Genomic DNA, 10,463 nt, shown 5'->3' on the forward strand with positions numbered 1-10,463 from the left:
CTAAATGAGAAGGTAGAGGCTTTGTAGGTTGGAAATAATTCGAGTGTTGATCCAATACAGGGCTGAATTATCCAAACGGCTTACTAGTCTTGCTCCACTACTAACGGCTAACCCATGGCGCCATTCAATTTTCGAGAATAAGGTAGTTGGTCCGCTGTGGGTCATGGCGACGGGAACCGTTTTCCACTTATTTCTTTCTAGTTCCCCCTTATCTCTTGTTATGCAACACATCTTAATTGCAGCTGATGTACCGATGAATGTGAGAAGATCTACAAGGCTTGTCGGTGTCACTGTGGATGTGGATGTGATTACGGAGACAGAGAGGGCTAGAATAACTTCTGCATAACATGTATATCTTGACGATCCAGAGCGTTTTCCCTGCAGATTTCGCCTCTCTATTATCAAGCGAGCTTTAGCTAGAGATTACCGATTTCAACTTGAACAAGCGGGACGAGGCGAACGCAGCTACCCCCACGTAGCACACAATGGGTCTAGATTTAGGGTGTTTGACATGACCGCATTATGCAGTACAAGTGCTTACTAGATAATAAGTCATTCGCATACCAAGAAGACCAGATGAGCCAAAGAAATGCATGGAGAGTACAGATACAAGCAGTGCCACATTCTACACGTTGTTACAGACTGAGCGAATGTATGCAGTGTGATATTGAACCGGGTTGGGTCTTATGCTCCGAGAGATAACTATCACCCCAACCTCACTCATGACCTGATACAGCACATCTACCAAGGCTGCACACCATCTTTGTTGACAACCTTGCCAGAATGCTCGTCTCGCTTCCCCTCGACAACATCCCTGATGAGTTCGCCACCAATGCTTGGATCCCCTGCACCATAATTCTTCAAGAAATCAGGCCCCACTCCTCCCAGCCCCGTAGCCAAGAACCCCGGGCTGATACCGAACACCTTTGCGCCGTCTGCTTGAAGCATCATCGCCCAGCTCAGCATTAGCATGTTCAACGCCGTTTTACTGGATCTATAGGCTGTTGGAGTTGGGTTTAGAGGCTTGGGCCAGCCTTTTGCTTTGCCTGCACCGACAAGCTTGGAGTCGAAACCACCAGAGCAGGTTTCCAAGGAGGATAGACCGGAGGTTACAAAGAGTAACCTGGGGTCAGACGAAGCAATCAGGAGAGGGGCAAAGGTATAGGTCATGACTTGAGTCGAGGTGACATTGAGCGAGTAGGCTTTGTCCCAGACCGCGCGGATACTTTTGGGACTGGAATCTTTGCGCAAGTCGTTGTCAAAGGATGCACCTGTCCATCTGAGTAAACGAGTCTAGTTCTATCACACTCGGCCAAGACATGACATACCTGCATTGTTTACTAGAGTGTCAACACGACCATACTTGCTCTTGACCTCCTCGAACGCTTTCTCAATGGATGCGTCGTCCTCGATATCGAGTTGAACTGCCTCGACTTCAGATTTTGATTCGGGAACCTCGGCTTTGAGCTTGGAGATTGCATCACTGGCTTTTTCCAGAGAGCGACTGCCCATCAGGACTTTGTAGGGTTTCGACGAAGCATACAATGCTTTGACGGTCTCATAACCAATGCCGGTGTTTCCGCCGGTAATCTTCAAGTGCAGCCAAGGATTAGCATATGTTGCTTTGTTGCGTATCAATAACACTACTAACAAGGACAATAGAAGATTCTGCCATGGTGGTTTCAGACTAGTAGCAGTATGTAGTAGTATGTAGTAGTTTACTGATCTTCGTGATTTGATGCTTCCCTGTGGTGGAGGGAGATGTCCTTTCTATGCCCAGATGAATGTGACCTCGGGGCCAGATTTAAGCTTTACAAAAAAGCGAGAATCAGAGCTATCTCTATCTGAATACAATAAATGGAATAGATCACACGCATAAGTTGACAGGTTTTGGGAATGAATAGATGAAGGTGTCTGGGGGCCTAATCTGACAAGTGGTATGATAACGACATTCGGACATGGGTTGTAGACGGTTAGCGAAACTTTGTATGTACGTATAACATAGTACCATACCTATCAAGGATAACATTGTGGGTATGATATTCGACCGTACATGTTATTACCCTGAGTAGTAGTTGTGAGGCTGAACGCCCGACTCTCGTGTATTGACAAGGACCACTTTTACTAGTTCAACCATGCAATCACCAGAACATGGTCATGGACACAAGAGGGGGTATACATAGATAGATATGAAAGAACCCGTATGATTCATTGTGTAGATGCAATGTGATGAACAAGACATCTGCTCAACTTGAGTTTCTCCAGAATCTACACTGGCGACCTCCTGCTAGACTTGCACTAGCGCCAAACAGCTGATGGCGCGTCATTGGGGCGGCTTGGCCGTTATCTCCGTATCACCGCGTCAACCAGTCGCCTTACAGCATACAACCTTCACCGTCCTTCGAAAGCATATACACAACAACCATGAAGTCAACAACGCTATTACTACCACTCTACACTGCTGCCCTCGCGGCAGCTGTTTCATCGCCTCAAGATCATCAAGCTGTGCTCCAGGACCAGCAGCAGGTCACTATCGCCGAGCCAGATGAGTATCTCATCGAGCTCTCACCCGGCGAGACGCGCTGGGTGACTGAGAACGAAAAGTGGGAGTTGCGCAAAGTAGGTCATCTCAAATGATACTGGATAAACACTGGGTACTAACTATACTGCAGCAAAACATCAACTTCTTCGACATCACGCACAACAAAGAGCTCGGCACGCTGAACCGCAAGGTCTCTGCCGAGAGCGTCAAGTTCCCCGAGAAGCCCATCCACCAAAAGGCCATCGACCCACTCCTCAAGGAGCTGAAAAAGGAAAACATGCGTGCCCACCTGGAAACCTTCACCTCGTTCCACACGCGCTACTACAAGTCGCACTACGGGGCCGAAAGCTCAGCCTGGCTGCTAAGCCAAGTCAACAAAACCCTTGTCGACGCCGGCGCCATCAACGCAACCGTAAAACCGTTCCCTCACCCCTGGGGCCAATCCTCCATCATCGCCACAATTCCGGGAAAAAGCGATAAGACGATCGTCATCGGCGCGCACCAAGATAGCATAAACTTGTACTTCCCCGCCTTCCTCGCCGCACCGGGCGCCGACGATGATGGCAGCGGCACCGTCACCATCCTCGAGGCCCTCCGCGTGCTCCTGCAATCCCCCGAGATCCTAGCGGGAGAAGCAGAAAACACGATAGAATTCCACTGGTACTCTGCCGAGGAAGGCGGCCTGCTAGGCTCCCAAGCAATTTTCCAATCCTATGAGCACGCAGACCGCAACGTAAAAGCCATGCTGCAGCAAGACATGACCGGCTACGTGCAAAAGACGCTCGACGCAGGCGAACCCGAGTCCGTAGGCGTCATCACGGACTTTGTGGACCCCGGCTTGACCGACTTTATCAAGAAAATCATTACCACGTACTGCGGTATCCCGTACGTCCTAACGAAATGCGGCTATGCATGCTCGGATCACGCCAGTGCATCAAAGGCAGGCTACCCCTCTGCATTTGTAATCGAGTCGGATTTCAAGTATAGTGATAATAAAATCCATACGACTGAGGATAAGATTGAGTATCTTAGCTTTGATCATATGCTCCAGCATGCGAGGATGACGCTTGCGCTCGCGTATGAGTTGGCTTTTGCGTCGTTTTAAGTAGGAATAAAGAGAGAGAAATTGGGGTTTGAGGTATACAAGGCACGAGTTTGGATAATTACGTTTATTCCCCATCCCTTTTTTTTTACGACTAGCGTGGTTTGGGATATGTGGTATGAGGAAAATTGAACATGTATATGATGGTTTTCCAAGTCTTTATGATACTTTACTGTGTAGTCTTGGCCCGAATGAAAGAGTGGAATATGCGTAACGTTGCCCCAACATGGCGTACCTACTCATCCATATATACACACAACCTCGATGCACACCTACACCTACACCAAGCCATACAAGGGCCTAGGCAACGCGCCCTCAACCCCCTTGTTAACCCCAATATACGCTTCCCTCCTCGCGGGATCCCCCACCGTAACACTCCAAGTCCTCAAGCCATAGTAGACGCCAATGTGATGCACGAGCCAGCGTCCAAAACAGCCACCTACATCCTCTTCGGGAGTATCAAAAAGCATAAGCTCCTTCTTGGCGGGGAGCACTGAGGAAGAGGAAGGAGAGGAAAGATCATTCATATGCCCATTTCTGCCGACAAAAACAATTTCGTCGTCCTCGCTGTCGGGATCAGTAGGGACACCCAAGTGGGCGGCCTCGCGCTCCTTTTCGTGCCACTCAGCGACGAAGCTTCTGACTTGGCTCTCGAGGTCCATCAACAAGCCCTTTGCGCCGCGGGAGCGCTTGAGTTTGTCGCGGAGTTCCTTTGGTACGATACCGGGGGCAGAAGGGTTTGTAGCGACAGTTTTCTGGGACGCTTTTTGGGCGAGGGCGGCGGAGCGGCGGTCGGTGGATTGGCGGTTTAGACCTTGGTCCCAGAGCGGGGCGAGGTAGTAGGGGACGTGTTTGGGAGTGTGGGTTGGGTGGACTTCCCAGTCTCTTGGGAGAGGGGGTTCGGCGTGGGGGTTGGATAGGAGACGATCTGATGGGTCACTCATCAATTATTTTGTATCTATGGGCATGTTTCATGGGTAAGGTATTATGCGAGGACAGTTGCTATGCGCAAAGCGACTATCTAAGAGAAGGGCAAACGTACCATTCTCCCATCTCTGCCTGCGCCGGGAGCCCTCTTTTCCCTTTAGCAGGGCCTCGCGCCGCTTCATGCTGTCGCGGCGAAGCGGCTCCTTGCGACGATAGTATCCGCCTTCTTTTGCGGCTGCTGAAGCACCTACAGGGTGTGCAGCAGCCGCGGGCGCATCGTGCTCATCGAGCGGAATGGCAAGCGTAACCGAGGCAGTCCGGGGCGCATCTCCAGGGACGGAAATGGCTACAGAGCCCAGGGCAACGGTTGCTTGCTCAGTCCAGGCATCAATGTCGATGGGTTGAGGCGGTACCGTAGCCTGCTGGGGGCTGGAGGGGACATCGCCGATAGCCATTATGGTGGCGTTGATAATGTGATTGAAAGGGGGGAGGCGGGGGAGCAAAAGGCGAGGACAGTGCCTAGAGGAGACGGATAGCTGGAGAGCCGGGAGTAGAAGATGACGAAACAAGGGAGACAGTAACCAAGCTTCTATCACCAAGCTATGGGGAGGATGTGTCTGGGGGACAGATGGCGATAAGTGCGGCGGCGCGATAGGGAGTCCGGTCGGTCGGAGCATGTCATGGATGTTCGCGTCATGCTCGGGAGCCAATCATTTAGCGAACGTGGGGCGGAGGCTGTCGTCAATAAGCTACAACGGCGACGGCCGCACGAGTGTGACGGCAGACATGTCGACAGAGTCAGAGTCAGAGTCATGGTCACGGTGCACATGTAGCAGTGATTGTAAGTCAAGATGCGGCTCTTTCAAACACGGCGGATGTGCTATTGCTCTGGCAAGGGCCTATCCTGGCTCTCTGTCACATGTCATTCAGGGGGACGGGGGGGCGCCTGCCTGCAGCCATCTGCCCAGTCCTACTCTACAGCCCAGAACCTGTCGATATCGTCTGGAAGGGCGATATTATTGCGCTCAGCAAACTCTCTCCAATTCAGCATAGGCTGATGCCATTTGCGCAATGTGACCCAGTGCGTCGTCGTCTTGCGACTATCCAACTTACCCCTACCCCGGCTGCGCTTCACTTGAAATTGTGGCCAGCCAGTCTGTTGCACTTGGCCGCCTTTGCCTTGTATACAAAGCTGCATTCGGAGCCCGAAGAAATCGCAAATACAAGTATCCGGTCGACTGAGAAGGTGGAAGAAGCCTGGGGTCAGAGACGCGGGCGAGGCGCAAGTCGAGCCTGAGATGCTGCAACAGGGACCCTTTGTTTTGGTCGTCAGCATGCTCCTTGAGCATGTCGACCAGGTACTATTCTAGGCGTGCTCGTTGGCGCTTGACTGCCCAGTGGCTGTCAACGTCAGCAACAAGGTCGATGTGGATGCGACGCAAGTCGCGTAGCAGTGCAAGTCGGAGAGGGTGGCCAAGAGATCCCAAAATGTATGGGCTCCTCAGCGACTTGGGCCATATGGCTCTTCCATGGATGGTGAATTTGTACGTGTTCATGCCATAGAGGACGTCTGTAACTGTTTAGCTGGGCAGGGTACGTGCGTTGCCGGGACTTTTAGTACTACTTACTACACCGGGACTCGTTTGAGACAAGCTTGCTTACTCGGAATAATTGCGTTTCGACAGCGAGGTGGTACGCGGGACGGATGCGTGTATCCAAACAGGAAGTCGTTCCACCAATTGGGACTGCATCCTCTGCATGCAGTCCCAGGTCATAGGCGACAAACAGAGGCTTGCCCTTTTGCCAGATAGCCTTAAGTTCAATGGTTAGATTGGTTGGCAACACTAGCGAATAGATTCGGTATCGCAGTTCTGCTGGCAGAGGGAGAAAACCAAAGCCTATTGGGGACTGTGGTGTTTGATCGTGCGCGGCTTGCGTAGACGTGCCTAGAACAAACATCGACCCTGGCTCCTCAGGCAGCTCGGAGTTTCTCTACGCGAGATGCAACTACTCCCAAAGTGCTGCTCTCGACTGTGATATGGATAAAGACAAGATGCACGTCACGCAAGGAGCGCTTGAAGGCATGGTGGTTCCCGGCATGTTGCACGTCAGAAGTGTTTGCGAGGTCAAGCATGGAAGGATGCAGCAAGGGGGGATTTTACAGCTCGTGGTTTTGAACTGGATGGGCAAGTGTGGGGAGGGTGCAAGAATGGCCAACCATGGGTCACGATTCCAGGCAGCAGTGGACCCGGGCGTTTTGCAAAAACGACAGTGTTGCAGCAAACATGATGGTATTTGATTTCTAGTAGGTAAAGATAGAAGCGGCAGTGCCGGAGGCAGTGAGTGGCTCAGACAGCAGGAGGAGCAGCATCAGAAGAAGGAGGCTCATCCTTTGCCATTTCCTGGGCCAGCCACTCGGCCTCTTTTTGCATTTCGTCGTCGGACCTGGGCTTGCGGCTGTCGTTGTCGACGGCGGGGAAGCGGGCCTTTTGCTCGAGCTGCTTGCTTAGGTTGGCGTCGTCGCTGTCGAGCATGGCGTAGATGGCATCGGTGCCGCCCTTGTGGTCGAGGTCGGCCTTGTTGCGGGGGATGATGTGGACGTGGACATGAGGGACGCTCTGGCCTGCATCAACACCATCTTGGATGGCAATGTTAAGCGACGAGGCGGCGAAAACACGCTCTACCATGCGCGAAACGCGCTGGACTGCAAGAAACAGGTCATGGACCTCTGCAGCAGACAGGTCGTTGAAGCGGGGCACGACGCGACGGGGCGAGACGAGGACATGACCGGGCAGGAGGGGCTTGAGATTGACTATGGCAAAGGACAGACGGGTTAGGTGGAAGACCTAGGGGATCCGGTCAGTGGTCTGACTGGCTGGCTCATGGCCAAGTTGCACCGCTCAACAGAACGAGGCAGAGGACAGGCGGGCAGGCGGGCAGGCGGACCTGGGTGGTGACGACAAAGGAGCCAAAGGTGATGAGCTGGCTGGTCAGCGGCATTGCGACTCTGGCGACTGTCTGTCGGTCGGTCGGTCGGTCTGGATAGTGTCGACACGGAAGCGAAGCGTCGCAAGCATGTGCACCCAAGACCAAGCAGGCCCGCCCCAAGACAGCGACGGTATCAAGCTCGGAACACGGCCGGGCGGCGCGCGTCAGCGTCGTGAAACGGACGGAAGTTTCCTAGGCCTTGGCCCATGTCGGTCCGTACTGCAATAGTGGTGTAATAGCAATAGCATAGTCTGGCTATCCACCGCGATAGGGACATGTGCAGACGGCCATGGTGGGCACACGTCGAGGGAGGCGAGGTGAGGCGAGCAGAGCCAGAGCAAAGCAAAGCAAAGCAAAGCATACTTCGCCCCTAGTCGCCTTCTCACCATCACATGGCCATGGGAGGAGGAGCAGCAGCAGCAGCAGCAGCAGCACATTGGCAGGGGCACGAGCACAAGCGGCGCTGCCGGGAGCCAGACACGGCCAGCGCGTGGTGGTCTGCTGCAACTCCATTCGCACAGCCAATTCCACGCCAACAAACACCCGTGGGGAGACATTGTCGCATTTGGCCTGCCCGCCATCCGGTCTTTTTTTTTGTCCACACCAGCTCACTCGTAATGACACCGCCGCCGACGCCCGCCGCTATTGCCCACGCCGCGCTGTGCGATGCACGCCTGGCTCACGACAGCTTGCCGTTGCTATGCTATAAATCCATGTCCTGCTCAATGTACCCGCCCGTTTTTTTTGCACCACCCCAACCAACCAAGCCTCTTTGGACCACGACTACTGCTCTGCTCTTATCACCACCCGTTGCGCAAGTGGAGCCTGTGACTCGTCGCCGCCCTCTAGTTGCCAGACGCCATCTGTCGTGCTCCACCCCAGGACGCGCCCAAAAGGGTCTCATCAGCGACCTTGGCTGAAGCACCGAGCTCCGACCATTCACGCTCGACGCGGCCTCCCAAACAAATCATCACACACCAACGCTGCCCATCCCACTCGACCTCGTCCGCCCGCCTCGCCTGCACGGACTATCCCACTCCGTCCTTTGATTGACTTGGCACCCTCAAGTCGTGTCCGCCGTCGATCAACCTGCCCGCCCGTGCACTCGAGCATCCCCACAGTTCCACTCCCTGCCCTTGTCTCGTAAGCCTCAGCGAAAAGACTAGGATCAGGGTCCGCTTTCACACACACAACGACTACTAAGCGCAGAGTATAAGAACCGTGGTCGGACCTCCGATTACTCTCTGGCTGGTCATCACCATATACTCTACACTGTTTATTCAAGTCACTGTCATTTGACTCGACTTGACTTGCATCCATAAACGCTCGCCCCCATACACACAGGCGTCCCACCACACTACTACTCTACGGATCCCGTTGATCGGACCCCGAGCAGACTTACTATATATCACACACTCACCACCCACCACACACTACACACACACACAACCACAACTACCGCAATGGATATCGCCACCACTTCCCGCGCATACTTTGCCATGCCTTCTCCCAGCCCAGATGAGAAAATCTCCCTCCAGGCCTCAAACACAGTCTACACCTACCACTGTCTGTGCAGCCATCTCCTCCTCGCCACAACCACACCTCTACCCTCACTGCCCACACGGCGCCACAGCCACGACGCCGCACACATCATGCCTCTACCTCCCCCAGCCCCCGCCGCAGCACGCAAGAACTCTGCGGATAACTCCGCCACTACGCACGACCACTACGGCCTCCTGCTGTCCACCCGCCAAGAGCGCCAAGCTGAGATCATCACCAGCGACTCAGGCTTCGAAAAGCGCTATCTCCAGCGCTGCGGCCGCTGCGACCTCGTCGTCGGCTACCAGCTCGACTGGCAGCAATTCTCCGTCGATCGCACCGGAAGGCGAGAAGATTATGTCTTCTTGCTCCCGGGTGGCTTCGTCAAGACTAGCGACATGGTTGCGAACAAGATGGCTTCCGCCTCTGCTGCATCTTCGTCAAATCCCATGGGCAGCACCGTCAACGTCACTGAAGTAAAGGTCTGAGGCTGACAAGGATCACCGACGCCGACTTCTTTCTGCTCCATCTATCGATCTATTCTCAGCTTGCCGCTTTGGGGAGGGTGTTATCTCGCTTGCTGTTGTATGCAGAAGCGAAAACACGGTCACACATTATATACATGGTGTGCATAGCAACGAAAAGGAACAAAAAAAAAGAGAAACTCAGCCTCCTTCATTCCTTCCTTCCTGCCTCCCTCCCTCCCCACGCTTACGGTGCGCAATGGGGTAAGGGGTTGTTAGGGGGAGTTCCGCAATCGGACTTTCCCCCGCTTTCCGCCCGCCCACACCCCATTCTACCTAAAGCTATCTCAACCAACTCCGCATCCTGGCTGGCGCACAGGCAAACAGGCGTTCCCTTTCTTCTCGCCTCTTCTTTTTTTTCTTTTTCCTCCCTTTTTCTCATCTCGTCATGACTTGTTCTCTTATCTCTATAGCCATGAAAGAATTATCCCTTTCCTCTTGTCATGTCCTCGTCATCTTTTCGTTTTCTTTTTTTTCTTCTTGTCACGATACGGGATACGGTAGCGGTTTTCTTTTCTCTCTCCTCTTTCTACAGACAGACCAGTCGGGAGATACACACACACACACACACATGTACCAAGCGAAGCGTTGCGGACGCTTTGCGACAGATACCCCAGATTAGATATACACTAAGTAGTCTAGCAAATTCAGGTACATGATATACACCCCACCGCTACGTGCGGTGCGGGGACCTCCAGATCTCATCCCTTGTTCCTTGTTCCTTGTCCCTTTGATGAATACATATCTCAAAACTCTAATTCTTCCCTTGCCCCCCTCATTCTACATGAAAAGACTGGAAATCTAAAAATTGCCAAATGACCCCATTTCACAAACTTTATTC

The 10,463-nt window shown here is 53.2% G+C and overlaps 5 protein-coding genes across 5 annotated transcripts; 2 read left to right on the plus strand and 3 right to left on the minus strand.

The window, feature by feature from the left end:
• Window positions 1-741: 741 nt before the first annotated feature.
• Window positions 742-1,675, minus strand: COCVIDRAFT_42120 (hypothetical protein; the record flags this gene model as incomplete). Its single annotated transcript, XM_014696134.1, has 3 exons — window positions 742-1,271; window positions 1,329-1,590; window positions 1,652-1,675. The coding sequence occupies 3 exons, from the start codon at window positions 1,673-1,675 to the stop codon at window positions 742-744; spliced, it is 816 nt and encodes a 271-aa protein (XP_014551620.1).
• Window positions 1,676-2,424: 749 nt separating this feature from the next.
• COCVIDRAFT_30894 (hypothetical protein) lies at window positions 2,425-3,647 on the plus strand (the record flags this gene model as incomplete). The annotated part of the gene is made up of 2 exons (XM_014696135.1): window positions 2,425-2,619; window positions 2,673-3,647. 2 exons carry the CDS (start codon window positions 2,425-2,427, stop codon window positions 3,645-3,647), a joined length of 1,170 nt encoding a protein of 389 aa, XP_014551621.1.
• Window positions 3,648-3,922: 275 nt separating this feature from the next.
• COCVIDRAFT_112409 (hypothetical protein) lies at window positions 3,923-5,026 on the minus strand (the record flags this gene model as incomplete). The annotated part of the gene is made up of 2 exons (XM_014696136.1): window positions 3,923-4,572; window positions 4,687-5,026. 2 exons carry the CDS (start codon window positions 5,024-5,026, stop codon window positions 3,923-3,925), a joined length of 990 nt encoding a protein of 329 aa, XP_014551622.1.
• A 1,893-nt stretch (window positions 5,027-6,919) lies between these two features.
• COCVIDRAFT_30896 (hypothetical protein) lies at window positions 6,920-7,571 on the minus strand (the record flags this gene model as incomplete). Its single annotated transcript, XM_014696137.1, has 2 exons — window positions 6,920-7,417; window positions 7,518-7,571. 2 exons carry the CDS (start codon window positions 7,569-7,571, stop codon window positions 6,920-6,922), a joined length of 552 nt encoding a protein of 183 aa, XP_014551623.1.
• Window positions 7,572-9,022: 1,451 nt separating this feature from the next.
• Window positions 9,023-9,586, plus strand: COCVIDRAFT_30897 (hypothetical protein; the record flags this gene model as incomplete). The annotated part of the gene is made up of 1 exon (XM_014696138.1): window positions 9,023-9,586. One exon carries the CDS (start codon window positions 9,023-9,025, stop codon window positions 9,584-9,586), a length of 564 nt encoding a protein of 187 aa, XP_014551624.1.
• Between the last annotated feature and the right edge of the window lie 877 nt (window positions 9,587-10,463).

Source organism: Bipolaris victoriae, assembly GCF_000527765.1.
Source record: "Bipolaris victoriae FI3 unplaced genomic scaffold scaffold_133, whole genome shotgun sequence".
Lineage (NCBI taxonomy): Eukaryota > Fungi > Ascomycota > Dothideomycetes > Pleosporales > Pleosporaceae > Bipolaris > Bipolaris victoriae.